The 27318-nt window shown below is 51.4% G+C and overlaps 11 protein-coding genes across 11 annotated transcripts; 2 read left to right on the top strand and 9 right to left on the bottom strand.

The window, feature by feature from the left end:
- Positions 1 to 303: 303 nt before the first annotated feature.
- On the bottom strand, positions 304 to 1544 carry BO95DRAFT_102791 (carboxymuconolactone decarboxylase family protein). The gene has a single exon (XM_025580325.1). It carries the CDS (start codon positions 1320 to 1322, stop codon positions 576 to 578), a length of 747 nt encoding a protein of 248 aa, XP_025443041.1. The 5' UTR covers positions 1323 to 1544; the 3' UTR covers positions 304 to 575.
- Positions 1545 to 2098: 554 nt separating this feature from the next.
- BO95DRAFT_411898 (uncharacterized protein) lies at positions 2099 to 2887 on the bottom strand (the record flags this gene model as incomplete). The annotated part of the gene is made up of 2 exons (XM_025584223.1): positions 2476 to 2887; positions 2099 to 2374 (listed from the first exon to the last, which is right to left on the bottom strand). The coding sequence occupies exons 1-2, from the start codon at positions 2824 to 2826 to the stop codon at positions 2099 to 2101; spliced, it is 627 nt and encodes a 208-aa protein (XP_025443040.1). The 5' UTR covers positions 2827 to 2887.
- A 1099-nt stretch (positions 2888 to 3986) lies between these two features.
- BO95DRAFT_361008 (uncharacterized protein) lies at positions 3987 to 5225 on the bottom strand (the record flags this gene model as incomplete). The annotated part of the gene is made up of 2 exons (XM_025582502.1): positions 3987 to 4356; positions 4636 to 5225. The coding sequence occupies 2 exons, from the start codon at positions 5223 to 5225 to the stop codon at positions 3987 to 3989; spliced, it is 960 nt and encodes a 319-aa protein (XP_025443039.1).
- Positions 5226 to 7247: 2022 nt separating this feature from the next.
- Positions 7248 to 7772, bottom strand: BO95DRAFT_321327 (SDR family oxidoreductase; the record flags this gene model as incomplete). Its single annotated transcript, XM_025581800.1, has 1 exon — positions 7248 to 7772. A coding segment is annotated over one exon (525 nt), but the record flags the coding sequence as incomplete, so codon positions are not given.
- A 694-nt stretch (positions 7773 to 8466) lies between these two features.
- Positions 8467 to 10065, top strand: BO95DRAFT_431126 (uncharacterized protein; the record flags this gene model as incomplete). Its single annotated transcript, XM_025584992.1, has 3 exons — positions 8467 to 8634; positions 9081 to 9392; positions 9460 to 10065. 3 exons carry the CDS (start codon positions 8467 to 8469, stop codon positions 10063 to 10065), a joined length of 1086 nt encoding a protein of 361 aa, XP_025443037.1.
- Positions 10066 to 11259: 1194 nt separating this feature from the next.
- On the bottom strand, positions 11260 to 12947 carry BO95DRAFT_102735 (S-adenosylmethionine-dependent methyltransferase). Its single transcript, XM_025580324.1, has 3 exons — positions 12711 to 12947; positions 12382 to 12642; positions 11260 to 12279 (listed from the first exon to the last, which is right to left on the bottom strand). Exons 1-3 carry the CDS (start codon positions 12742 to 12744, stop codon positions 11534 to 11536), a joined length of 1041 nt encoding a protein of 346 aa, XP_025443036.1. The 5' UTR covers positions 12745 to 12947; the 3' UTR covers positions 11260 to 11533.
- Positions 12948 to 12998: 51 nt separating this feature from the next.
- BO95DRAFT_442023 (ESCRT-I subunit protein VPS28) lies at positions 12999 to 14055 on the bottom strand. Its single transcript, XM_025586330.1, has 3 exons — positions 13925 to 14055; positions 13619 to 13855; positions 12999 to 13559 (listed from the first exon to the last, which is right to left on the bottom strand). The coding sequence occupies exons 1-3, from the start codon at positions 14012 to 14014 to the stop codon at positions 13152 to 13154; spliced, it is 735 nt and encodes a 244-aa protein (XP_025443035.1). The 5' UTR covers positions 14015 to 14055; the 3' UTR covers positions 12999 to 13151.
- Positions 14056 to 14221: 166 nt separating this feature from the next.
- BO95DRAFT_442022 (mRNA-binding ribosome synthesis protein NOC2) lies at positions 14222 to 16810 on the top strand. The gene has a single exon (XM_025586329.1). It carries the CDS (start codon positions 14306 to 14308, stop codon positions 16688 to 16690), a length of 2385 nt encoding a protein of 794 aa, XP_025443034.1. The 5' UTR covers positions 14222 to 14305; the 3' UTR covers positions 16691 to 16810.
- Positions 16811 to 16921: 111 nt separating this feature from the next.
- BO95DRAFT_472943 (putative potassium transporter) lies at positions 16922 to 19733 on the bottom strand (the record flags this gene model as incomplete). The annotated part of the gene is made up of 9 exons (XM_025589691.1): positions 16922 to 17646; positions 17703 to 17737; positions 17793 to 17803; positions 17854 to 17922; positions 17980 to 18148; positions 18198 to 18363; positions 18419 to 19275; positions 19337 to 19545; positions 19727 to 19733. The coding sequence occupies 9 exons, from the start codon at positions 19731 to 19733 to the stop codon at positions 17076 to 17078; spliced, it is 2094 nt and encodes a 697-aa protein (XP_025443033.1). The 3' UTR covers positions 16922 to 17075.
- Positions 19734 to 20778: 1045 nt separating this feature from the next.
- Positions 20779 to 23210, bottom strand: BO95DRAFT_472942 (molybdenum cofactor biosynthesis pathway protein; the record flags this gene model as incomplete). The annotated part of the gene is made up of 3 exons (XM_025589690.1): positions 21763 to 23210; positions 21423 to 21572; positions 20779 to 21398 (listed from the first exon to the last, which is right to left on the bottom strand). Exons 1-3 carry the CDS (start codon positions 23087 to 23089, stop codon positions 20779 to 20781), a joined length of 2097 nt encoding a protein of 698 aa, XP_025443032.1. The 5' UTR covers positions 23090 to 23210.
- A 235-nt stretch (positions 23211 to 23445) lies between these two features.
- Positions 23446 to 26326, bottom strand: BO95DRAFT_387474 (ABC-F family ATP-binding cassette domain-containing protein; the record flags this gene model as incomplete). Its single annotated transcript, XM_025583525.1, has 7 exons — positions 25984 to 26326; positions 25725 to 25911; positions 25442 to 25639; positions 25182 to 25374; positions 25014 to 25113; positions 23866 to 24960; positions 23446 to 23802 (listed from the first exon to the last, which is right to left on the bottom strand). Coding segments are annotated over exons 1-7 (2199 nt in total), but the record flags the coding sequence as incomplete, so codon positions are not given.
- Between the last annotated feature and the right edge of the window lie 992 nt (positions 26327 to 27318).

Here is a 27318-nt window from a genome sequence, read left to right as displayed (position 1 = left end):
CTAGATTAGCATAATACCACATACCATTGATCACATGCAATAATGCTCACTGGTAACATCGACGGCAGACTCCGAAACAATCAGATCAAGAATTACCATGTATGGATTGTCATCTCGGCCAGGTTCCGGGCCGCGGTGTGGCCAGTTGAGAGAATAACCTTTTTTTTCCCGTCGGGAACAAGGAGGCAGATGAATTGTTCCCCTGGTAATCCGCGGCTATCCGAACGGGCTTAACGCTAACCCCCGTTGCCGTAGGGGCGCCTTCCAGCGACACTATTGCAATTTGCAGTGCAGTTCTCCTTAGTTGCAGGGAACTTCCGATCTGCGTTTTTCAACTATGGTTGAGTTCTGATTTCAACGCTTCAAGATAGATCATGCTTCCGGAAAACCTTCAGCCTTCAAGCACCTATGATCAAGATCTCTATTACGTTGCAACGATCATAATCTGTAGTGTTAACTTGTACGGGATTTCCTCCAGCTGTACGATGGCCTATTGCGTCGAGAAAAACGTCTCTGTTATCCAGATTGCAGAATGCGATGCGTCGAAGTTGTACCCCTAATTATAATCTCCACGATCACAGTTTCGCTGAGCGTGTAGAAGGCACCTGCACCCCAAACCCGTTCAACCCCACGGAGACCAGACAGTAATAGCCCACCAGGAAGACAAGTTCCTGCGCCCCTTCCACCCCAAACTCCTTGACAGCCCTATCCCAGAGAGGGTCCGGCAGTGGCCCACCCGCAAGAAGCGAGCGAGTCACCTCCAAGGCGCATAACGCGTCCGAGTCTAGTTTGGGCGGGACTCGACTATCGAGAGTAGCCGCCACCGTGTCGATTCCTAGAAGCGGCGTAGCCAAGAGGGTGTGGGCATAGATCTCATAAGCAGCTCGATAGTGGGCGCCGACGGCCAGGATGGCGACTTCTCGCACGGGACGGGACAGATGGCCCGGCCGGACCAGGAGGGCTTGAGTGAGAGGTACCAGTGCCTTGCCTATAGTCGGATGGTGGATTAGGAAATTCCAGGGTCCGAGAAGGGCCCCTTCAGCTGTGTGGCTCACGACGGTGCTGAATTTGTCGCCGATGATCCGCTGAATCTCGTCATAGAGGGACTTCTGGGCTGGGGATAGGTCTTTGGGAGCAACAGGAGGAAAGCGGGTGGATGACATTTCGAGATTTGCTGGCAACGTATGGACACTAAAGAGCTCGTTGTAAGTGTCTGTGCGTGTCTGCGCGGAGGAAGGTTTTGCCTTCCCTAGTTGAAGCAGAAGGCGTTTCTGAACAGTTATATCGCAGAGCACAAGATAGAAATACACATATACTGTCATCTTCGTCTATGATTGAAAGCGGTAGGATGGCATTGTGACATCCTTTGTAGGATTTGTCCCGCCACCCAGCCCAATTCCTGGATGAGATGAGGTGCTTGGCATTAAGGCCAATACGCCGTTAATATTATAATATTGAATGATACAAGTGAAGGCACGTTCTTCACCGGAATAAGATTCAAGCGCATACAGTGGTGCTGGTCTGCAGATCTCTGCCAGCGGCGTCAACGTAGTTGCAGAAGGTTTGTGGCGTCTGCCGGTTCAATAGATCTATAGAGTGATAGTATATGCAGCTGTATCGTGACGATTCGGGGTGGCGGGTTGGGTGAGAACCAAGGAAGACGATGACATACAGACTTAGAGGACAATGATCTGCAATGTTAAGTCAGTATGGCTGTCTTGGCGAGGATTACTGAGTATCTTCTTCCAGGTTGCTTAGAGTACTTTCCCGAAAAGGGTGCCTGCTTCAAGGACTGCCTGACCAGAGACATATACACATATGCTGTAAGGTGCGTGGTCTGAAAAGGCGTTCCGCTTGCCCTGGCCTGTGAAGCTTGGAGGCATTGATTCACTGCATAGAATAGATTGCAATACTTGACGGTACTATATAGCCTTTGGACGAACAAAAAAGAGCCCAAAGTACCATTTACTAATGCAATCTAGTCTAGGCACAGTAATATGATAGGCAAAAGAATTCTGGTTCATGAAAATAGTTTCAACATGGGCTACCGGTGTGATCAAAGGCGCAGACGAACCCATATCTTCCTTGGGGCGGCAGATCAAAGTTTTGCCGCCATACTCTTACTTCCGGTTTCCGGTTCCGCTGCCCTCCATTTCTTGGCGGAGGCATCACAGCGCTCCTGTAAGACGGCATGCAGCTTCTTCCAGCCATCTTCTTCTCGACTGAGATCCACTGGGCTCCCGGACCGATGGTGAAAGAACACATGGCTGCAATCTGTCTCTGAAACGACCGCATCTTGCGCACAGGACCAATTGACAACCCGAGAAAAGAACCGGTCCCGCCGAACTCCTTCAATCCGAATCCCAGTGATCAACTATTCGCTTTGTTAGAGACAATTGAACGACCAAAAGCAAAAGCAAAGAGAGTAACAGCCATGATTTAGTCATGATTGGACTAGGAGCATGAAGGACATACCAAATCAGGATACTTGACGGGTCTCCGTATTTTGGTTGAATATCGATTGGTGACCACTCCTATACCACGAGACTTAAAAAAGTCTCCAAATAGCCGGTCGCCAAGGACTTCTTCAAACGACTGAAAGAGGCGATAGACGCATGTGGTGGCGATGGAGGTGTACTGTGGAGCTTGAACATGGCCCCAGGGGTCCTGATCCGCGAAAAATGAAACTGGATGCGAGGACAGCGTGTCGTACTCATACCCCTGTTTTTCTAGAATCCGTAGGATACGCTCGATCTTTCTGCGATAAAACTCGCTGCCATCAGGGTGCTGGTATGAGGATGCGTCGAGGGCGGACTTGGGTCCCATTTTGCAAGGAACCCGATTCTTGAGGGATGTATAGTGCACTGTTGCCAGTGGTGCCTAGGAGTTAAAGATACAAGGCTGCTGTTTGTTAATGGATCACAAGAAGGTGACGGATTGATATGTTCGAGTATGCGGATTTATGAATATGTCAGAGACACCTGAAATTTTTAAGCGGCTTTGTTGCGAATGCCTTCGAGCTTGAGGTTGTAGCCTAGCCTCCCATGCATTCTTATACCGAGTAATTGAGCTCCGACCGCTTGGAATAACGCAAGGGCACTATGAACCAATCAACAATATGTTATCATCCTTCACCAAGGGAAGCAATAAAGCTCACTACCGGGCTTCCCGGGTGTCACTGCAGAAACAAGCCATTAAGTATGCCCTTTGATCAAGGTGGAAGATTCACATATATCAACTCCGAGTGACTTACCACATAACACAGCACAGTTGGCGTTTGATGGATAGACACATATAAAATATTCAGTTGGAATACGTCAGGAGCGATACCTACTCAGACAAGGCCAAGAAATAGGCAGAGCCATAACTTACTCATGTTTGAAAAGCCCATCAAAGGCCGCTTTCGTAGAGCTGCCTGGGCTCTTAGATGGGTATCACCTGTGTGAGTTGTTTTGATATTTGTGAGAATCCACATACATCTCTTCCTGATTGTGTCCATTCTCTCCCAATGCGCCAGTCAGCTTCGCGCAAAGGGTGCGGCTCCAATAGGATGAAGCGATCCAGAAAAAAGGTTCGAATAATGCTATCAAAACCGTCCGTTTCGAGTTTTGAGTCGGCGGTGTTTCTTCCATCGTACACCGCGGCTTAGTAGGATGCCGTGATGCTACCCTGACATTAGATGCATAATTGCTGTGAGGGTTCTCGCTGATGAATATGGTAACAGAGTGCTCATCGGGTTGCGCAAGAGCGATATTGCCATGGACTGACGATTTCGTGCCTCAATGCTAATTCGCAAGTATAATGTGCTCAGCTTCTACTTGCCTCATTTGCATCACTCTAGCTCTCGCAATGATACAACGGGGACGAGAGCGATACATACATAGGATGACCTTGACTTACCCTTTCCACCTACGTATCCACGAATCAAAACGGTGAGACTTAGCAGGATGCATATTTGGTACTAAGTATGAGCAATTTAACGCTAGCTATATGGGGACGCTGTGGGGTTGAAGACTCATGAAAACCTCGCCATCGTGCAAGGGTAGCGCCCAACAGGGTAGGGGCACGGGGGGGGAGGGCAACTGGGACTGATCTTCTGCTGAGGTCAAGTTTTGCCGGTGAAGATTATCTTCAGAAGGGGGCAACATCAAGTCCCCCTTTGACAAGCGCACCTCTGAAAGCACAATCTCGAGCTGCGAGACGATCTCGTCCCTACTCCAGCTCTTGACAGAAGCGCCAAATCTTAGCTCCCCTAATCTTCCAAGGTGTGCATTGCAAATATTGGACCATGCCATCGACTTAGCCCACATCAATAGACCCACCACGAGATCGCTTGGGATTGGAGGTTGGCTGGCTCTAAACACTAGACGCAAGGGGAAGCAGGCGGGCGAGCACCAGCAGTCCGCCGAGTGTTTAGTGCCGGTAGTCATCGTACCCTCTGGAACTTGGTCGGATTCCAGGAGTGGGTTTGTTTCCTCCAATGCGACGTCAGAGGCTGAGTCAGTGGATCCAGCGGTGCTGTTTCCAAAGAGCGATCCAGATCGATAGACGCGGCACCTTCGAGCCCTAGGGTCTCGATCTATGTGACAGGCATGAGTACAGGAAGGTCCTCGATTCACTTCTCAGGAGGTGTACGTACCCAGGGGTAGACGCCTACGAGCCAGAGTCACACAAGGTAGGCTCCTAAGCACGCGCTCTACATCGCTCGGCATCAGGGTGCAGCCTTGCCGAGACCGGCGCGGTCGTTGGTGAATGCTTTTCTTCAGAAGGCTCACCGCTTCGTCTGTGGACTGTATAGATTGACTGAGAGTGGCTAGGAGGCTAAGAAGATGCTTACTCCAGGACGTCGGAGCCATGTGCGCGGGAATCACCTGGTGTATAGGTGATTTCCACTGGTCCATGATGATGCGCATGTTGATGGCTTTCGCTCGATCTGATCGTTTGAAGCGCTGGAGGATGGGTAGAATAGTCTCGCGATAGCTGATCAACTGCCGGTATTGCTCAAGGGACTCATACTTGAAGGTCCAAAGATCATTCCGTAGCATGTGTTCCCAGCCGACATGGATAATCTCTGCCAGCCGTTCATCGGCGACAATGCCCGCGTTAAACACCTCGGTCAAAATCTCGAGTTGACAGAGTTCAGGCTGTCCCTCGAGCTCTTCTGCGAGAAGATCTCTAGCATCAACGGTAGGTCTGGCACACAGTGACTTTCTAATGTGTTCCATGTTGCTTGCGAGACACTGGATTTCCAAGTGCTCGTGTCGTGTGTGAAGCTGGTGCAAGTCATTTTATTGTAACCATTCCAGAGCCCGCCCTACGACTGAGTATCTATGATACTAGGTGTCCGCGTTGAGAACAAGATAAATCCAGAAAGCAAGGATGCAGGCAGGATCATCACACCTAACCTTGATTTTATAATGAAGACTTTTGTTTGATGCATTCTTCAGTATCTTTGCAGTATCTTGCAGTTAGAGAAGCATCCCATGGTTCCTCAATTCTGCCCGCTCACCAACCATATCATTTCATATCTTAACTACAGCATTTAATTTCCACAAAGGCGCTGCTCATGCAGCAAGCCAGGTTATGTGATAGGGCCGTCTTCGTCGCAGAGAATGACGCCTATGTCGATGTCGATGCTATAGTCAGACCTACGATAAAGAAGGAGAAATCATCAACTTCCAGGTTACATCATTGACAGCCTTGGTGTATGCACTTATGACAATCTTGTGAAGTGATTCCCCAGTCTTCAGGCCGCCTTGTCGACTTCTAGAGCTTTGGGAATGTCACGATTCGCAAGCAACTCTTGTAACTGACAGTCTGTTCCCCAATTACATTTGCTTACGAAACATAATCTGATGCCGCTCACTTGTGGTCAAGAAAATCATCCTCTTCCATCGACCCCTTCAAGGGTGACGCGTACTCCGTGCAAAGCGGCGCGAGTAAATCATGTATTTCGCGCTTCTTTCCCAAATAGTAGTATGCGGCCTATGATGCTATGGTGGGCACAATTGACTACCGAACTGAGTTACCTAGAGAGGAGAAGCCTATAGTCAGCCTTGCCCTCGATCTCATGCTACTGAAGCTACACAAAAATAGCGGTTATAATCAACAAACCACCAGCTCTCGCTCAGGAGACTTCGGTCACCTGAATTGCATTCTCCTTACTCAAAACGTCAGGAGTCGTGGAAGTCGAATTTCTGTTTTCTTCAAACTGACCTTATGATTCTACTTGAGAGGCGAAAATACCAACTTCTTCAAATGTCAAGACTCTACCGTCAGCAGCTTATGCTGGCAGCTTAAGCCGACGACGATAACGACGGAGCATAGGATTGGATACGGCTTTAGGACAATATACTCAGACTCTTCATAGCAACTCAAATGACTCGACTCAGACATATTGAAGTGTCAGAAGCAAACAAGATGAATAAGTGAATCCGTTAAGTGAATCCACACGTCGGACATGACAAATACGTTTCGCTGCGAGTGAAACCATCGAAGAAGTATCTGACTACAGTGGTATTGATATTTGCAGGTGCTCGATCTCATCAGAGACCAGAATACAGAGGTCTTTGACTCCAAGCCAGAAAAGTCCACCGGGGCCAGGCCAGCTCAGCAGCCATTGCAGCCTCAAGAGCATCCCAAGTCCGCGTCAAAAGAGTATCAGATACATAGTACCCGCCACACGAGCATCTAAACCCAGACAGGATGGAGTGAATAATTTGGTGAGCAGTCTGGGCTCAAGAGACTGTGCATCGTCTCCTGGTACATGCTGTCTTTTTTTGCCTCCAAGAATGTACGAGAGCCTGTGGTGGCTTTCCGCTACAATAGCACACGAAAAGCAGATCAAATGTGTCGGTGTTCCCGAGTGATTCGGCCATGTGATCCAAAGGCATTACCAGGCTTGTTCACTCACGGAGAATCCAGCTAGTTCAACCACCTTCCAGATTACCCATTTGACCATTCCAGTGGGACCACACCTTGTAGCCCCTTCATCCAGAAAGCTGAGGGACGCCCGCTAGCTTCTGATAGAGTCTGTCAAAGGCTCCTCTCCATGGTTCCATCCAACGGACCAGAGGAACGATGAAGCAGAGATAGCCACAGGTTATCTCGGTCGGGGGACGAGCCCGATTTTCGAGAAGCTTGCGAACCACTTTTTTCGCAAAAACTCCTCTGTCGATCGCCTTCTTGAAGAAACGCTGATAGAAGGATGACAGAGGTGTAGCTCCCACCTGGTTTGATTCTGTTGTTGCCAGCAGAGGGGTTGATATAAAACCACTGCGAAGGTAGACAACCCGAATCCCCAATGGCGCAAGTTCGTTGCGAGAAATATCGTTCAAAGCCGCCAGCGCAGCTTTCGAGGCGGAATAAACACCGAAGCCCAACCAGGGATAATCCGCAGATAAGGATCCGTGATTGACCACAATTCCCTTGGAGGCCCGCAGTTGTGGAAGAAAAGCATTTGTCATTGTGATTACTGAGAATGCGTTGGTCCGGAAACACATTTCCACTTCTTCGATAGTAGCCTCTCTTAATAGACCGCGCGGTAAACATCCCGCATTGTTGATGAGTACATCGAGAGCTGGAATAGAGTCTGAGAGTGCTTTGATGGATTTTGACGAAGTAACATCCAGGTTGAAAGTATGTGCGCCCATAGTTTGCAGCTCATTGAGACGAGCTACATCGCGAGAAGTCACGTAGATATCGTGCCCCTCACTCAAAAGTTGCCGGGCCATGGCATCACCCGCCGAGCCTGGTGACGCTCCAGTAATCAGACACTTCAAAGGATGCTGCGTGTTCATAATCTCAGTTCGCAGAAACCGTAGAGGAAGTTGAGAGTAACGATGAAAAGTCCCAAATATCGTCGTGCTAGAACCAAGAACTCTTTTATGTACGTACCTATACAATCGATTCTACTTTTGTTGAAGCCTTGGCCAATCGATAGCGACTATAGCAGTCGGCCCCGGTAATGGATGGCGTATCCTTTGCATTTCAGCGCTGCATGAGATATCGAAGGCTCTTCAAGACACTCTCGGGACTGAGGGGAAGCTCCGGGAGTCAAATCCTGCTTGGCCTGCATTTGAGTGATATTAATCACGCAAGGACGCTACTGCATTGGCCTGTTTGATTCTCCAGCCTAAGCTTGGGGGAGTGAGGAGCCCGCAGAGAAAGGCTCAGCCTGGAATCAAGGATGGCGGGACCGGCGGTTGTCTTTACTGAGTATGGACTTGCACAGCTCAAATTGCAGAATCGCAACTCGACAATCGAAGAAGCATATTTTCATCCATGACGCCAGATCGTTCCCGATACTTGTTTCTTGAGAACTCAGCCCTAAGTAAGATAAGTATATTGAGTATCGCAAACAAGGTGAAATTAAAACGGGAAGAAGCACCCCCCCCCCGACTCGGAGCTCGTCACCTGCCATTCTTAGCATCTTCGAAGAAAAGCCTGCGCTATCCTCGGGTTACGATGTCTCACCAGGAATACCTCCACGAGCTGGATGCCCATGGCATGCTGTTGTCTCAACTATCTTACTACCTTCCATTTGCCGAAAGGTACGAGCTATCCTTCTTACAAGACTGCTATGGTACCTTAGTGGAAAAGTGGCCGATCCTGCAGGGCTGTGTTGACTTAAGGGTGAGTTGTTTGCCGAATGGAAGTCTCCTTAGCGGTGGAAATCACTCATCGGTGAGGTTCTCTCCAGCGGCGAGTGATATTCGATCATACGAGTTCTAAGATTTCCGGGTTCCAACCTATCAACATTGAACAACGTGACCTTGGTATATACGATCACGTGGGCTCTGTGTGTTTCACGCCATCCTTATTACGTCTCCTTTCCAAAAAGATAGCGAAAAAAGTCACCTTGGGAAAGCTGAGGCCCCGGGTGTTTGCTATCAGTGTGACCAGGATGAAGGGGTGGTCTGTGATAGGATTTCATTTTGACCATTCACTTTGCGATGCTAGTGGTAGGCTCTCCTTGATTGTCTCATGGAGAACTGGGACACTTTGCTGATGCATCCGGGGTATTTCCCTCTTTCCCAGGACTCAACAAGATCATTCGCGCATACTGTGATATCATCCAGGCAAGACCACCTAGCCCCTTGAGGAGGAGACCAAGAAGCGTGCAGCTAGATCAGGATAGGAGCCCGACACGCCTCAAAGGGTCGGATGTCGACGATGATTGCCGTGGGCTCACAATCGGAGACATAGTGGGAGGATCAATAACCGCAGGGTGGAGACTCATCAAGGAAACATTCCGCTACTTCTTCGAGGAGCGGATTTACGGTAGAGTGCATGTGCCCGAGCAACTCGTTCGGAAATGGCAAGACGACTGTTCAGCTCAAGGCATTCGGGTGACTACACATGACACACTTACAGCTTGGATAGCACGAATAGTACGTTCTGCTGCCATGAGTGCTGTACTAACATACTTGAAGTACGTTGATATAAACATCTCTGCAGGTATTATCAACATCCCCCGGGCCGAAGTGGCGGCCATTCAACATTGGCATTCCGATCAGGGTTTCCGCATTGCTCGACGATACAGCTCATGAGAATGTACTCGAGAATAGCTTCATACTCTCTTCCCTGACTTTGAACCCAGAAGATGGAAACCTCTCGATTGCAAGCATCGCCAAGCAAATCCGCACGATGATCGATGCTTCCAGGCAGATCGACAATCTGCAGTTCGCAATTGACAATCAGGCCAGATACCGCTTCTCTCTAACATACCCCTTGGCCAAGGAATTAGGCTCTCCAGATCCGTGGCTGTTATTGTCTTCCTGGAATGCGATCGCACCCGATGAGGTCGCGGCAGCAGCCTTCACAGCGCCTGGCAAGACCCGGTTCATCTCATGTGACGAGCTGAAGGTTTTTCCGATGTGCGATCTCACAGTCCCAAATCTGAAGAACACCCTATGCTCTTTCAAGTGTCCGTGCGGTGGGTACTGGCTCCACGGGCCCCTTCTGACGCAAGCCTGGGATGCCGCCCATGCAGCCGTGGCTGCCGAGATTTCTGGGATTTCGAATGCGGATGCTGGTTCTTATCTTGTAGATACCCAGTGCTAGGTATTTGCACGTCAACCACGCTACGCACCGTCCTATTGTGTCGAAGATGGACGGCATCGAAGCAGCGTTCGACTTAAGAGTAGAGGGCTTACCTTCTACAGTAAATTTGTGATGGTGATACATGTGGCATTTATATGAAGATTGTTCATCACAAAAAATGTCAGAAAGGCACCTTACCATGGTCGATTTCATGCTTCGACGCATTCACCGCAAAATAGGGTCGGTCATCGTTCTGATTTCAGCGTGCTGAGTCTGATCATGTGCTATGCTTGAAGCCTGGAGTCGACGAGTGAACATATTCAGGAAGAGAGATAGGTTCCCTGAAGAATACCGAAGGCGTCGTTGTACGGTACCGATCTCAGAGTCCAGTCTGCTCTACAAACCATCCTACTTTTATATGAAGCCTTGGCTACTGGACAGCAAGCATAAAGGTAGGCCCCACAATAATGGCAAGCCCATACCCGACGGTCAATCTAACGGAAACAGATGCACCGACGCAATGATGCGGCAGCTGTCGAGCCTCTGCGTGCTCCAAGGACACGGAAACAAGACCTCCTTAGAAAGCCTTGATGAGGACGTGGATAGATATGTTCTGACTATCTGAGGCTATCGGCGAGGAACTAGCTAGGGCGACCGAGGTGGGCGATGAGCGGCGGCCAGGGCGAGGCCTTAAGGACCGCCGTCAAGTCTGCTTTGAGAGCAAAAGACACACGCGGGCCCTTTAAGTCATATCGTACTTATGAATGGGTAGGCGTGAGTAAGCTTTTTCAATTTGGAAAAGAGGTGGCGCGATCACAGTCTTCCCTCCTTCTCCACCCGCCCTCTCAACCTCCAGAAGCCTCATACATGATATCCTGAAAAGCTTGACCGACGCATGTCACCGGTTGATGTGCTGCAACATCGCGTTGAACAAACTAACCTAAAGCTCTGGAACATACACCAAAAAGATTCACACTTCGCGCAGGACGGCATCTGAGTGGCGTGTGGAAGAAAAAGCAACGGCATTTGTTCCATTCTTACGCTTCCTGCAAAACAATTTTCCCCTCTGCACATCCATTTGGTGTTGACGTGGTGATCGAGGTGTTTGGAACCCGAGAAGTATACGGTATAAGCGATAGTTACTGTTTTGTGAGTGATAAATGAAATAGATAGATCTATATATTGAGTCTTGAGGTATGCTAAATCTAACACTCTAAACGCTCTCTTTAGCTCTAGATTTGCGACGGAGGAACCGGGTTCTCCAATGTGCGAATCGCCCGGCTTTAGTCGGTGTATAATCTCTATCACGCTAGTCTTGATGACGTATGGCAGTTGATGATGCTGATGCTGATGCTGTTGATGCTATATGTGGGGTGAATATGCTTTCGTGACGTCGTGGAAATGTCTGTCGCTGAATGGATTTGCCTGGTCCACCACTTTTGGTGGAAAGGGAAACGAGGACGGCGGAGATGGAAACTGAGTTTACAAGCTAAAGCTTCTCACTCCATCCCCAAACAGACCACCAACATCGCACCTCGAGGGCCCCACCATCAGCCGACTCCCAATCATCGTAGCCGACCTCCTCGCCCTCGTCGACAACCGCCAGTCCGAGCTGGCCCATCCGCTGCCGAAAGTCCTGCACCTGCGGGAGGTACGCGTCGCGCAGGGGCATCTCGACGACAACACGGGCGTTGAGCCCGCGGCTGAGCCAGTGGGTGACCGTGTCGACGAGCCACTTTGGGTGGTTGGGCGAGTACAGCGGGTCGGCGGCGAGGATGAGATCGTACTGCTCGGCGGGTGTGGGGAGGGGCGTTGGCGGCATGGACCAGTCAAGCACGCCGGTGGTGACCGTCGCGCCGGTGCGATTGAGCAGCTCGACGTTGAGGGCGGCATTGTGCGCGAGGTTGGGCACGATGGCGGGGAGATCGGTGAGGTGGATGCTGGCGGAAGGGCCACGGAGGGCCGCGAAAGAGAGGCCAACAAGCCCCGTGCCGGCGCCGAGTTCGAGCGCGCGGAGAGTACGCTCCGGGTGGAGCTGCGGCGTGGTGGTGGTGGTGGGGACGAGTTGCGGGGGGGATTCGAGGAGGGAGTGCAGGCGGATGGAGAGGAGGTAGGATGACACCCAGGTTTTCATGCCCAGGTTGTCGCTGGTCAGGGATGGTTCATGCAAGGTGAGCGTGTATTCTTCGCCGTGGGAGGTCGGGATCATGAAGACTCGCGACATGGCGGGCATTGCTATGTGGTGAGTGTCAGAGCGGATCCTCCATCGACCCAGCCAGCCCTCTCCGCCGGTGGTGATGATCACGGCTACGACAAGCTACATTTCATTCTACGTACCGGTTCGACCTGAGCGCTCGCTGAGTCTAGCCGCAGCGGCGTCCCAGACAGCCTCCCGAAGCTCCTCGGTGTCGAGCCATGCCAAGGGACTCGAGATGATCGAGGTCAGATAGCGGGTGATACCGGCCGGGTGGACGGTCTGCGCCTTCACCGCTTCAGGGGCTGTGAGACCAAAGCTTCGCGGCTTTGTTGTCAGAAGACTGAGAGCCTGGATGAGTTCAGTGCCTGAGGGCTTAGTATGGATCTGGGGAAGATCGAGCACTGCGACGGGCTTATCAGTTCATTATCGCTCCTATCTATCAGGGGCTAAATTGGAGGGGCAAACGCACCGTGGATAGGCTCATCGGGATCGGCGCTGATCATGATGTCGGTATGCGGAGGGACGGCTTGACTGTGCTGGATGCGATACAGGATGGTATAGAGGTTGGTGAAGCAGCTCTCTTTCTTATAAGCCCCAGATCTGTGGCGAAACGAGCGATGGGGATAGAAGATCTGGGCCTGCAAAAAAAAAGTCGAGATTACCCAAAGAGGAAAGGCTGGTGTGCGTTGTTCCGCGGATCGGATCCGCTCCGGCGGCGCAGTTGAACCTTCACATCCCGAGATAAGCAGATAACCACGTTTTCCTTCTGATCAAATACACACTCTCTGCAGACCGCCATCTAGACATGAAAGAAAACATGGAAAATTCGGTTGGTATCTAACCCCAAACGCCCAAGCACCAATGCTGCAAGATAAAAGACATTCTCCCCCTCTGAATTCAACAGGCGGACTCAGCCCAGAGTCGATTTGAAACCCATGTACGCTTGCTCGATATCAAAGGACAGTTCTCTGGCCTGCTCCTCACTGAGTTCCTCGGTCGCTCGCATTTGATTCAATGTGATCAGCCACTGGATAATCTTGCCCCGGTTCTCAAAGTCCGCGTCTGTCACCTTGTTGACGGACTGGATCACTTCGGAGAGCAGAGGGTGCAATGCATCTTTCGAGACCATGTTCAATTTCAGCGCATCGAGGAAAGTTATGAAGTTCTCGGTGGCTGTCAGAATCAAGGTGCCAGAAGCGCCGCCTGGCGGACCTGTTGCTGCCGGGGCCATGTTCGCCGCGGGGGTACTATGAGTGGCTTGTTCCACTGTGGCGGGGAGCCCGATTCGTAGACGTTCGGTGGCACGGGGGCATTCCAACTAGAGATGCGCATAAACAATCAGCCATGAATATTAGAAAACGTTGAGGATATACTCACCCCCCATTTCCGCTTGAAAGTCTCGAGGTCGACGAATTCCCCGGCGACGATATCATCTCCCAAGCTAGACTTGTACTGCTTCAGTAGACGAGTGCAGGTCTCCGTGTACTCCGATTCCGTGACCACGTCTCTGATATACGCCTTCTCAAGACCATCCAAAGTGACGATGATACTGTAAATCTCCGCCAGGGATTCGTGAAGATCGCGCTCCGCCGAGCTAGATGCTAGCTTCACTTCCTGGCATTGCGTGATGTGACCAGTCAGCGAGCTACGATCCAACAAGCAGACCGTACGGCTCTAGCTTACCTCATCGAGGTTGATGGACGCAGCCAGCGCCGGGTTGGGCGTATAGCTGTAAGGCGTGGGAGCATACGACAAAGGCCGTTGCGCATACATGGTTGAAGAAGCGAGTATGCCTTGATTGATTGACAGACAAGTGATGCTCGAACTGGACCGGCCGGTGTCCCGCATGAGGGGAAACCAATGAACCCTCAAGGCGGTCACCCGATGAAAGTCGCTGCTCACCGCTCAATTCTGCCGCAACATGTATTTTTTTCCGTTCTCCAGATTTTTTTCCCGGCTCCCTGAGATTTCGCGGGATTCCTTCATCTCTTGAATTTCTTCCCCCCCAATTTTACACCTTTCTATCTCTCCGCGAAATCATCGTGAAGGGAACATTCCGGCATCATGGCTGGAAGTCAGAAGAAGTCCACCAAGAAGTTCGAGAAAAACCATCTGAAGGATGTTCTCGAGCGTCGAAAGGCCACCGCCAAGATCAAGCAGCGCAACCACCTGAAGGAGAAGCGTAAGGCCGACAATGCGAAGCAACGCGCAGAGCGGGAGGACGATGCGGAGGAAGACACCGAGCAGGTCCAGAAGCAGAAGGACTTCGCGGAAATGAACGTCGACGATTTCTTCGCGGGCGGCTTCGACATCCCCGATTCGGCGGCCGAGTTGAGCAAGAAGGGTCGCAAGAAGGCCGTCACCCCCAAGATCGGCAAGCGCAAGCGCTCCGACGAACAGAAGGACGAGGAGGCGGCCTCTAGCGGTGCCGAGGAAGACGGCAGCGATGCCGAGGGCAGCGGCCCCGACGACTTCGAGGCGCACAAGGATCAGCTCGAGGCATTGAAGGAGAAGGATCCGGAATTCTACAAGTACCTGAAGGAGAACGATGCTGAGCTGCTCGACTTCGGTGATCACGGGGACCTTGCCGAGGTCGACCAGCTGAGCGAAGAGGAAGAGGAGGAGGAAGGTCCCGCGAAGAAAAAGAAGAAGGGCTCCAAGGCCAAGGCGGAGGTGGAGGAAGAAGCGGAGACGCAAGACAACACATTGACCCTCGAGATGGTCCAGAAGTGGCAGAAGTTGATGGAGGAGCAGCACTCGATCCGGGCGATGCGCCAGGCGGTCCTGGCCTTCCGCGCGGCGGCCTACGTCAGCGAGGGCAACGAAGAGCACAAGTACCAGATCTCCGACTCGAACGTCTACCACCAGGTGCTCGTCACGGCGCTCAACAACATCCCGCGGGTGCTCTCGCACCACCTGCCCGTCAAGGAGAGCGCCTCGGGCAAGGTGCGGATGTCGATGGACTCGAAGAAGTTCAAGACGCTCACGCCGCTCATCAAGTCGCACACCTCGTCGGTGCACCAGCTGCTGACCAACCTGTCGGACGAACCGACCCTGAAGCTCACCCTCTCCTCGATCGAACCCATGCTCCCCTACCTCCTCCAGTTCCGCAAGCTCCTGAAAGTCTTGATCAAGACGATCGTCGGCATCTGGGCCGACGTGTCCACGACCGAGGCCACGCGGATCACGGCCTTCCTGATCCTCCGCCGGCTGATGGTCGTCGGCGACGCCGGACTCAAGGAGGCCGTCCTCAAGGCCTCGTACGAGGGCGTCGTCAAGGGCAGCCGCAACACGACCGTGCACACGCTGGCCGGCGTGAACCTGATGAAGAACTCGGCCGCCGAGCTCTGGGGCATCGACCAGAACGTCTCGTACACAACAGGCTTCAGCTTCATCCGCCAACTCGCCATGCACCTGCGCAGCAGCATCACCAACACCTCCAAGGAGTCCTACAAGACGGTCTACAACTGGCAATACGTGCACTCCCTGGACTTCTGGTCGCGCGTGCTCGCACAGCACTGCGACGCCCTGGTCGAAGCGCAAGCCGGCAAACCCTCGGCCCTGCGCCCGCTCATCTACCCAGTGGTCCAGATCACCCTCGGCGCGATGCGCCTGATCCCGACGGCCCAATACTTCCCGCTCCGCTTCCAGCTGACCCGCGCCCTGCTGCGCCTCTCCCGCGCCACAGGCACCTACATCCCGCTCGCCTCCGCCCTCCTGGAGGTCCTCAACCTCGCCGAGATGCGCAAGCCCCCGAAGACGAGCACCCTGCGCCAGCTGGACTTCAGCACGGCCATCCGGGCGCCCAAATCCTACCTGCGCACGCGCGTGTACCAGGACGGCGTCGGCGAGCAGGTCGCCGAGCTCCTCTCCGAGTTCTTTGTGCTGTGGACCAAGCACATCGCCTTCCCCGAGCTGAGCGTCCCCGTCGTCGTCGCCCTCAAGCGCTGGCTCAAGCAGGTCAGCGCCCGCTCCGGCGGCAACAAGAACACCAAGATCAACCAGATGATCCTGCTGCTCGTGCAAAAGGTCGAGGCCAACGCCCGCTGGATCGAGGAGAAGCGTCTCGCTGTCACTTATACCCCCCGCAACCGCGCCGAGGTCGAGTCCTTCCTTAAGGATGTCGACTGGGAGAGTTCCCCGCTCGGCGCCTTTGTTAAGTCCCAGCGGAAGCTTCGCGAGGAGAAGGCCGCGCTGCTGGAGCAGGGCCGATTGGAGGAGGAGAAGCGGCGCGCCGAGGAGAAGGCGGAGGCTGCGAGGGATGTGATTATGGATGATGTTATTAGTGAGAATGATGAGAGTAGTGAGGACGATGACGACGAGGAGGAGGTGGAGGTGGATGGTGTGGATGCTTCTTCTGATGAGGAGGGTAGTGAGGAGGAGGAAGAGGAGGAAGAGGAAGAGGAAGAAGACGAGGATGAGTTGGAGTTCGAAGAAGAGGAGGATTAGATTTCATCCTCGAGTTTTTTTTTTTCTTCATGTTGGTGTTTGTTTATACCTTATACTCTATGTAGCTATCGGGAAACCCACTGCGTCCAATTTTTTTGATGTCAATATGAAAAGTTCAAGATCAATTTTTGCTACATCTCTACCAGTAGATTTTGTGCTACCACCAGAGGATAATAGCCAACGAGTAACTCGGAACGTAAATAACATTGAACTTTTATGACTATCGATATAGTCGGAAATCAGGAGAAACACACCAAGGAACACAATCTGAGAAGCAGAGCAGTAGCCAAAACATGAAGATCAAATCACAAATCCCAAGCAAATCAGGCCCTCACACGGGACAATCCCACTCATCTCCGACAGTTTACATTCTGGTGCCCACGATCTAAACCGACCCAATGGGCATCTTCTCCGCCCCCCACGCACGAGACTGTTCCCGCCGCATCGTCGCATCCTCTTCCTCCGCCCACTCCAGCGACTCGTTGGGGAGCATGACGGCGCGATCGATGGCGACGGGGAGGCCCCGGTGGCGACCGCGCAGGGTCACCGCCGCCAGGATCAGCTTGCTGATGGGGTGCCAGGCGCCGCAGAAGGAGGCGTTCGAGCCCGGGTAGCCGACGCTGACACCCACGCAGCCGTAGGCGGAGACGGTCTCAAAGATGATGTTGAAGGTCGAGAAGGCGACGGGCTGCCTTGAGAAGTGGTTGGATTCCGCGACGCTGATCAGGAAGACGGCCAGCGCGATCCACCAGAGATCGTGGCTCAGCTGGGAGCGCAGCTGCTGGTGGACAAAGTAGCTCCGCGAGGCTTCGGGGCTGGATCCGTTCCGGCGGCCGAGCATGCGGTGTCGGATCAGTTGGATCACGAGGTTGGGCGGCGGGCGCGACTCTTCCTCGCCGTCGGTTGGTTCGTGGGCGTAGATGCCCAGGGACCGTTCTTCGTAGACATTTGTAGTTCTAGACGGTTGTAAGAATGGATTGACCCAGGTTTTGTGGGGGACGGTTGGACAAACCTCATAGTGAGCAGCACGGGGTATGCTGATACATACTATAGATAACGGTTAGTCTATGGCACAGCTAAGAGCTTTTTTGGAAGAACGAACCATCATAAGAACTAAGAGATGTTAGCATTGTCACCAATGTAAAGTTCAGAAAAGTGCCTACCATATAGAACAAGCAACCCCTGACGGAGATCGGCTATAGTCACAACATAAAAACCTCCCGCACGAACAGCTGCAGACAGAATCGCTTAGCCTAGGCTCAATGAACAAACGGTTTTGTGCAACTTACCAGAAGCCTGGAATAGACCATCGAGAACCCGATAGCCTGCGGGTAAGCTCTCAATCTCTTGGTTGCCAATGGCAAGAACCTCGAAGGCCGCCCAGTCTATAGCGTTGAAAATGATAATAGTGGCCAGGAGGAACCATGTATGGCGTCTCGGAAAGAGGTTGGTATACACCTCGACGAGGTTAGTCTATTATACATAGATGATTGTAAGTTGCACATACTCTTCGAGGATGATCAAGGATGAAGTCCAGAGTGACTCTCCACGTGGCCCACGATGGGGAGTTTGGCAGCCCGCATTTCATGACCCAGATAATGAAACGCAGGAAACACGGATAAAGAGTGTTTCCGGCCAAAATAAGGAAGCTCATGGTGAGCAATGGGTAAGCACTGATGATGGAGTCAGCTGACTTTCGAGCTACAACGTCACGATCAGTAGAAATACCTTCTTTGGAATGCAACCATGTTGGCATCCAATAGCGACATGCCACTGTTGACAAAAGCGGATACCGCGAAGAAGGCGCCTGTCCAAAAAGGCGACAGCCCGTTCTCTCGAGCTTTTTCTGGGTGATTGACAGCGACCCAAGTGCCCATCCCACCCATTCCACAGATGACGAACACGACCCAGTACAGAGTCACAATGACCAGTAGAAAGGACACGGCTCTGTACTCAACGCCTCCTAGTTTCTCTCGCTCCTCGGGGGTAAGCCCGTGAAATTGAGAATTGCGTGAAATGAGGCCCTTAGACGCGAAATACTTCTGCGTTCCCTTCAGAATGCCCTTCAGCGCAGGCATATTGTCTTCTTCCTCCTCTCGCTGTGGCGACGGCGGAGCGACATCCCTAGGGTGATTGTTCAGATCCATACGAGCCCCGACCCCTACCATGGGAAAGACGCGATGGTGGTGCTGATGTCGGTTTTTCAAATGACCAAGAGTGACCTGGTCATCATCAATCCAATGGATCTGGTCCTCGTCTGAGGACGACGCGATCGCTTCTGCAGCTGTGACACGGGCTTCTGCCGTAACCTTGGATTTGTCAAGAACAAATTCACCTAACTTAAGTGACTGCTCATGCTCTTCGATCACATTCTCATTAATGGGCTCCAATCGAGCGATTTGGCTCGAATTCTCAGTTGACGAAGCGCTTCTTCTTTTACGCTCGTCCACGATGTGTTTGAACTTGGACTGGAAGGCATTTCTTCGAACGAAGAGCACCGTGATGGAGATCATAATTCCATGTCCCAGCAGGAGCAGCGCGAAGAGGATGGATTGCTGGAACGAATTCAACTTGGACAAATCCACCTGGTCAAAAGTCAGAGGATGTTCTTGACGGGGCTGGACTCGAGAAATGCTGAGAACGTACAGTATTCAGCCCAGCGCCGGTCATGGCACTGACGCACATGAATAAAGCGTCGACATAGGCAATACTGCGCGCAGGGGTGGCAGAACCCCAGAAGATAGCACTGCATATCAAGGGCGTCGCAATGAAGTAGGCATAATGAAGCGTGAGGAAGTTGAAGGGCGGAAGCACCGCCATAATGCTCCGTCCGAGGAACCGTCGCGAGTCCCAGTCTGTGATGATGGCAAGTTAGGGATTGTATGTCAAGTCAACGCTGCTGATCCTCAGGGCGTCATGTTCTAGGGCCGTTCTAGCCTCCAAATCCTGCTTCCATCATTCCAGATGCAAGGGAAAGTGAGACAAACTATGGGGAGGAGATACATAATCCCAATCCCATGCAAGGTCGAAACTTACTTGTCATCTTAATGGATCAAATTATCCGAGTATATTGCAATTTATAGATGGATGAATTAGGCCTCGCTGGCAACGAAGCAGGAGCCCTGGGCCTCGAGCTACCGGCTCCGTATATCGTAATGAAAACCAATCGAGCTTTGGTTGTTGAATGTCTCTTATCTGGTGATTGGAGGGGGGAGGGGAAGCGCACACCGCTACCCACAAGGACTTTGCAAAATCTGTATCAATCGTAATTTTATCCGAAATTTCATTGTTTGTATCCTTGTGTGATGCGCTGTAAAGCAGTTGAAAGAAGTCACCAACGGAGAGATGACTTGGAAAGTAGAGAAAAAGTGGTTGAATAGGTGCGGAATGGTGGTGGTGAGAATTGTGGGCGGAATTGTGGCGGTTGTTGTATAGTAGTAGTAGTAGTAGTAGTAGTAGTAGTAGTAGTAGTAGTAGTAGTAGTAGTAGTAGTAGTAGTAGTAGTAGTAGTAGTAGTGGTATAGGAGCGGCACGGCTAGCAGGGATCCGGAAATGCTAGTACTCAAGAATAATCGGCAGTTCCGTTATCGACAAGATTTAGACAGACAGTCAATTTGCAAGTGTAGTGTTTGAATCGCGTAGATCTTTGCAGAAAACTTCTTAGATGAGCAAAGTCTGGGGATAATCGGGGGCAAAGCGTATGTTATTCCATTTTTAAAGACCTTCACGGTAGACAAGAATGAGTTGGTTGAAAGAGTTACGAATTGGGAACTGGAAAAGTCAAGAGGGGAAAAGGAACAGAGCGAGCGAGAGAGAAAAGGGCAAAAAGTCTGGTGTGGAAAGGCGGCGGGCGTAGGCGGGCCGAGAATCCAGAACTAAAGGCGGACTTGGCTTCTTCACCAACCGTTGGGCCACTCGTAAGGCTGGCGATCGATCAAAATGAAACGGCCAATACACGTCACTCCAACCCTCGACACGATGGAAAAATTCGATGCTTTTCGACTGGCTTAATTACTCAATTGCTCGAGTATTGTTTTCCAACTAATGGATCACACACATAACCACCCATATAAATCAATCAACTGGCCTCATTCAGTTTCTCCAGTGTCTTGGACCACTTCGTGGCGAACCCAATGCCCACTTTTACCCCCCTTCTTCTCCAGTAACTTCACGCCACCGATCACCATGCCCTTATCCACCGCTTTCAGCATATCGTACACTGTCAAAGCAGCTCCCATCGTAGCAGTCATCGCTTCCATCTCGACCCCCGTTCGTCCCAGGCAGCTCACGGTAGCCGTGACGTGCATCGCCCCATGACCCATTGAGCCGTCCGATGCACGCGCTGCCGCAGCATCAGGGTCCAGTAGCTTCACGTCCACCTCGACGCCAGTGATGCCAATCCCTGGGTGACAGAGGGGGACCAGATCCGGGGTTTTCTTGGCAGCCATAATGCCGGCGATCCGCGCGACACTGAAGACGTCTCCCTTCTTTGTACCACGGCCCTCTCGTAGGATTTCCCACGGCCGCGGGTTGGAGAATTGCACCACACAAGTAGCGGTGGCTTGACGTTTCGTTACCGGCTTCTCTGCAATCTTGGTCATGTGCACGTGCTGCGAGCTGTTAAGATGAGGCAAGTCTGGATCAGAGGCTGTGGAAAGGGAGATCTTGGTGTCTTCTCTTTCCATATCTGGGTTTGTCCGTTGGGAGTCTGCAACAGACGGGTTGTCATTACGGGCACGAGAGTAATGTCGAACTTGCGCGGCAACCTGTGGACCAGAGGAGAGTAGGTGTACAGGAATCCTTCCCCATGCAGGTGATGCCAACCTGGTTCGTTGATTGTACGAAGAAGTGGCAGTGATCGGATTGCCCGTAATTCCATTATCTATAACCCATCCATCAGCACGCATCCCAAGATCTCAGTCATCATATAGTTTCCAAAACCAAATCACAGCTATGAACCGCCTGATTCACGAAACGGACTGAGACACCTTCTACATGCATTGATCATAATTCATGAAAGTCATTCGCCCAAATGCAAATACCCAAAAGAAAAGGAGGCCGCGCCTACCCACCGATGAGGATCATAGGGCGGTTTTTCATGTTCTTCAACTCGCCCATGCCAGCATGTTTCGCTTTCTTGCGTTTTAACGCCATGCCAATGATATCGAGCAATTCTTGTTCTCGCCGTGGGACTTCAGTCGCGTTGGCCGCAGATTCCAAGAGTCGCAGATTCTTCATGGTGTCTTCATCCATAGGCTCGCCATTGTTCTCTCTCCTAATGATATCGCGGAGCGACACCTCTGCATTGCCAAACAAGCAGACCTTGAGGTTCCCGTCACAAGTAATGCGCAAACGATTACAGGTTCCGCAGAAGTTGTGGGTCATGCTGGTAATGAACCCAATACGACCCTGAAAGCCTGGTACTTGATACGTTTTGCTGGTGTCATTCTTATGATCTGCAACCTTCTCCAACGCGGGGTACTTCTCCCGAATGATAGCCAGCATCTCCTGGTAGGAGACCATCTTGCCCTGGCTCCATTTGTTGCCGTCAAACGGCATGTACTCGATGAAGCGCACTTCAATGGGATTTTCACGCCCCATTTCAATGAACGGGATAATCTCCCGGTCGTTGAGCCCACGCATCACAACACAGTTGATTTTCAACTTGATTCCCGCCCCCATCTTGTTCATCTCGAGAATGCGGTCGATGCTCTTCATCACGGCATCGAAGCCCTTCCTCCTCGTCATGATCTGGAACTGAAAGGGGTCCAAGGTATCAAGACTGAGGTTGACTCCAGTAAGTCCTGCCTCGGCCATGGCGTCCAGTTTGCGGTGCAGGGAGATTCCATTCGTCGTTAAGCATAGCTCACGGAGACCGTTCCGCCGCAGCTCGCCGATGGACTGCATTAATGGTACGATATCCTTCCGGACGGTGGGCTCACCGCCAGTCAAACGGATCTTTGTGACACCTTGCGCGACAAACAGCGACGATAGATAGACGATTTCGGGGGTGGTGAGGAGGCGGCTCGGTGGCGACAGCTCTATACCTTCTTCGGGCATGCAGTAGAGACATCGAAGATTGCAGCGCTCGGTCACGCTTATTCTGAGATAATCATGTTGGCGGTTGAAGCTATCAGTGAGGAACTCCGAGAAGGGTTTCGCGGACTTAAGAGCCGACCATCGCGATGCGGAGGCTTTCGAGGACGGGGAGATTTCAGTAGTGGGCAACGTTGTCGTGAGTGAGTCTGATGCGTTGGGTCGATCAACCGAGACTGGGTTCGAGGTTGTATTGTGCCTTCGAAAGTGTGGCCGAATAAGCGTGCTCGTTCGGGGATAACATCTGCGGGGAAGTGAGAGAAGGGGCGCAACTCCCCGCCTGCGCAACAAGAGTTCATTCATCCTCGACACGGATCTCGTTTCAGCGGGTATCAGATCCTGGCATCTTGCTGTACCTGCGAAGCGCTATACAGGTGCGGGTGCATGCAGGTGAAGAAATCAGGGACTCGAGAGGTGTTTGTTAGATGAATGGCTGAGGGGGAATGTCTTATCATCGCGGGCGCTGGGATTCGCCGCCATCTCCGCGGGTTTTCGGGGTTTGCCGCTAACCGGTGGGTCACGTGCTATCAGGATATCTTTTCTTGACATCGACCATTTGACAATAATAACGTCGGATCTACTAAGCAGAATACTCGTATCAATCTGATTATCTGACCTCTTGGCACACGAAACTACAGAGCAGCCCCCTAGCTCATTGTTGGCAGCATTTTTTGAACTGCCTTCGCCAAGCTTCGTTCGTACTGCCACACACCTTCTTCTTGCTCTCGGAGCTTTCCTGATTTCAGTACATGTACGACACGTCGTTGGCTGGAGAATGTATTCGATGCCTTGTCCTCCTCAGATTCCTCGTCTCTGCCCTCTTCCAGAGCTCGCTTGCCTTCAATCACGGAACGTACCATATATCGGTCATGGGACACAAGCAAGATAGCCCCATCGAAACTAGAAAGTGCAGCAGAAAGAGCCGTCACGGTATCGAAATCCAAATGGGTTGTAACTTCATCCAGTATTAACAGCTGTGGACGGGTCCAAATGACCCTCGCCAAAGCCAGTCGAACCTAATCGATTAGAGTTGTTTAATCACCTATGGCAGAAGGTTGGGGTGTCTATCTGTCACTTACTAGTTGGCCCCCTGATAGTCGACAGACGGGTACATCAGACACAACTCTACCCTGGAGACCTAATGATGACAAAAGACCTCTGAGTTCGCCTTCATTGAGTGCGCCATTGACCTCTGATGCCATCAGCGTTAAAGCCGTCATATCAAGCTTCGACCGGCCTTGTTTCTGAAGCTCTTCGATCGAATGCTGTGCATAGTACCCGTGCTTCAGTCTCGGATGTCTCAATATTTTGCCATGCGTTGGTGCTGCGCTGCCAGTCAAGAGACGTATCAGCGTCGACTTTCCGCATCCGTTGAGACCCATGATGCCCACGCGATCTCCCATGTGTATCACCAATTCGATACCATCAAGCACAGAGGCCTGCTGCTTGTTGTATCGGAACCAAATCCCTTCCATAGAGACCAAAGGACCGGGGAATCGTAGCTCGGTTGCTGAGGGTAGAACAATGGACGGTTTTCTCTCGTCCACTGGCACCTCGATCTCTGCCCGCGCGGTCAGGTGAAAACCAACCAGGTCCCGATTCAGCTTGAAACGGCCGCCGTTGGCACTGACTTGTACGCCCATGCGATTGTCAATCTTCTTCTGTCGCGACTTGGCCTGACGTAATTTGTTCTCGTCACCTGTCTTCTTGCCTACCTTGATGTTTTCGCGGATGGTGGCCTCCATGTGTGCGGTTTGGCGTTCCTGTGCTTCCTTCATGCGGCCCCAGCGTAGCTTCTGATCTTCGACGTCTTTCTCGTACGCAGACAGGTTTCCTCTGAAGTAGGTAAGCTTCTGGTCTCTGAGGATAATAATCTCCTCGCAGACGGCATTCACGAAATCTCTATCGTGCGAGACCATGAGAATTGTTGTCTGCGAACTTTCACGGAGCCCTTGGAGATAGTTCTCCAGCCAAATGATTCCTAAGAGATCGAGATAGTTGGTCGGTTCGTCGAGGATCATGATATCGGGAGATTGTATCAACACGCTAGCCAGCATGCATCGCATCCGCCAGCCGCCGGACAACTGGCAAACAGGCTTGCAAAGTATCTCTTCGTGGAATCCTAAACCACGAAGAATCTGACGAGCTTGCTGCTCAGTATCGACAAGCGTCATCTAAAGCATTCAGTGATCAGTAATGGTCAAGTTGAGATGATATCGAAACTCACAGCCTCAACCTTAGACTGCAACTCTTGCAAAACCTCCATTGCTGCTTGCGTGTCTTTCTGTATCGTGTCGGCATCGATAGATTCCTTCGCCTGGTTTAACCTAGAGCAAGAAATGTCTTTAGCTCAAATCCTTCTTGACTCAGATCCTGAACGAATCCTGGAACTTACAACTCCAGCGATGCCTCCAATCTCGCTTCAGCGGATCTCAATTCTTTCCGTGCTTGTAACCCTCGCGCTCCACTCCTCAGACTGGCCATCTTCTGTGCTAGGAAGAGCTGCTTCTCCACGTCATCATGGCGTACTGTGCGAATAGCGTTCACAGGCTGTAGCGGATCGTCGGACTCGAAACTCTTAGACAAGACTTGAAGGGTATATAGGTCAGGAACACTGCGGCGCGGATAAAACATGCGAGGATTCGCGGGACTCACTATTCACCTTCTTCATGATCTCATTCTTATATTCATCGCCTGCCAGCACATACCCAAAGACCGGTAGATGCTGTCTCTTGTCGCTCCTATCCTCTTGAGCTTCCTCATCACTGCCGTCATCCGTCTGCTGCAAGATAGCAATGCGCGTAGCATGTGGGATCCCAGGTACCAACTTGTCGGCGATAGCTCGCAGTAGTGCTATCGAAAATAAAATCAGTATTCGTTCAAGGGCCGTCCTGCCACGGATGACCCGGGCCCGTGAGGACATTGGTAGACAACGCACTTGACTTTCCGGTCCCGTTACGACCTACTAGTCCATAGTGCAAACCTGCTTTGAGACGCAGATGCGCATCAGAGATCAGTTCCTTCGCTTCAGCCTTGGCCTTTCGTTTCGATTTGAGGTCTGTTGCGGCGGATTCGGCATGGTTTTGTGGCGAAGATAGAGCAATCGTGATTCCTTCTACATCCACCTATCGTAACCATGAAGCTAGGATTAGAAATAAACGCTTGAATGCAGATAGACATGGGTGAGGAAAAGCTACCTCTTTTGAGGCTTGATCAAGGACGTGGAAGCGGGTTTGCTTGCAAGTTGCGATTATTGTGGGATGCATGATAGCTATCGAGGTAAGGATAACAATGGTGAGGGTATATTAGAGATAAGAGAGTGAAATTTGTCAAGCAATATTGATTCTCTTGTGAGTGGTGAACGCAATGTCTCTGGAGATTGTCCTATGGTATGCTGCCTGCATATATACATCGTCCACGTAGTTCATGCAAGCGAGTAATGAACAATGTGAATCCCGTCGCCAAGTCTAAAACTCATTCGACATTGACTAAGAAAATGATTCAGAGTGTTTCTCAAGGAGACTAAACTCCACTGTCTTGGGTCCTTTGAGTCAACCGGATGTTAATCATTCTCTGATGATGTCTCTCAAGACTATGGAAAGTGCCGTCGGGGTCCGAAAGAGGAATAGCCGCTGCGTATCATGGATTGGCTTTCGCCCCTTGACGGCCGAGGCTTTGCTCTGAACACAGGATGAACGCAGGGACCGTACTTTTCTGCAGCAGTCATTTTCCGGTCCTCTTTGACGTTGCCATTCATGTTGATGTGCATAGGTTGGTTCAGGAGAAGACTTGGGCGCTGTCCCATCTAGACTGAGTTTCAGTACATGGTTGCGAGTATTCGGCCAGTATTGTATGAAAACAGGACCGACACTTCTTTCGACCTTCTTCTGAAAAGGAAGAGTCAAGATCTCTCAAAGACGATATGATGGTCTGCGTCAACTGGCGTACCATCATGGCTGCCTTCCAAGAACCAAGACAGTAACTAAGGCATGTCCTTCATGGACCACCGGGTAGCCGAAGTCGACGCGATAGACCAGAAGATGCAAAGAAGCGTTGATACCAAGCTGACTCGCTTAGATAAAGTAGGATTCAGCGACGAAGAGAGTCTTTACTATCGAGCACTCAGCCATGGAACTAATTGGCGCATGTAAGACAGTAGTTGACAAGCTGACTGAGTATTGAAGAGCATCAAATGTCGCCAATGACTTGAATGCAGTTACCACAGTTTGTGTGTCCAAGTGAGATATGCACAGGTCAACACTAAACCAGCTCGAGTCTTGAATCTTGAAAGATGGTTCTTTGATCTCGTCGTTGAAGTTATAGCATTCCCGAAAGCCCTGAAGTTTTGTTGAACAAGTCAAACACAAGAGGCCTCGAATCTGCCATGCATTGTCTATTGTCTCGCTTCAAGTCAATCTACGTCTACCCCGGCCTGAGAACAGTGAGTACCTCCATGCAGCTCGCTCACCACCAATGATGACATGTTCCAATAACATACTGCATTGGACGTATTCAATCATTTCTCAATCGAT

This window comes from Aspergillus brunneoviolaceus (genome assembly GCF_003184695.1).
Source record: "Aspergillus brunneoviolaceus CBS 621.78 unplaced genomic scaffold BO95scaffold_27, whole genome shotgun sequence".
NCBI classification, from domain to species: Eukaryota; Fungi; Ascomycota; class Eurotiomycetes; order Eurotiales; family Aspergillaceae; genus Aspergillus; species Aspergillus brunneoviolaceus.
This window is presented reverse-complemented; position numbering and strand designations above follow the sequence as displayed.

Coding starts and splice junctions, on each gene's coding strand:
- BO95DRAFT_102735 (XM_025580324.1), bottom strand. CDS start 12,744: ATGATCAGCGCCGATCCCGATGAGCCTATCCACG. Junction 12,643..12,710: donor TCCCGATGAGCCTATCCACG/GTGCGTTTGCCC, acceptor AGCCCGTCGCAG/TGCTCGATCTTCCCCAGATC. Junction 12,280..12,381: donor CGAGCGCTCAGGTCGAACCG/GTACGTAGAATG, acceptor CTCACCACATAG/CAATGCCCGCCATGTCGCGA.
- BO95DRAFT_442022 (XM_025586329.1), top strand. CDS start 14,306: ATGGCTGGAAGTCAGAAGAAGTCCACCAAGAAGTTCGAGAAAAACCAT.
- BO95DRAFT_102791 (XM_025580325.1), bottom strand. CDS start 1,322: ATGACAGTATATGTGTATTTCTATCTTGTGCTCTGCGATATAACTGTT.
- BO95DRAFT_442023 (XM_025586330.1), bottom strand. CDS start 14,014: ATGTATGCGCAACGGCCTTTGTCGTATGCTCCCACGCCTTACAGCTAT. Junction 13,856..13,924: donor CGTCCATCAACCTCGATGAG/GTAAGCTAGAGC, acceptor ACGCAATGCCAG/GAAGTGAAGCTAGCATCTAG. Junction 13,560..13,618: donor CTTTCAAGCGGAAATGGGGG/GTGAGTATATCC, acceptor GCGCATCTCTAG/TTGGAATGCCCCCGTGCCAC.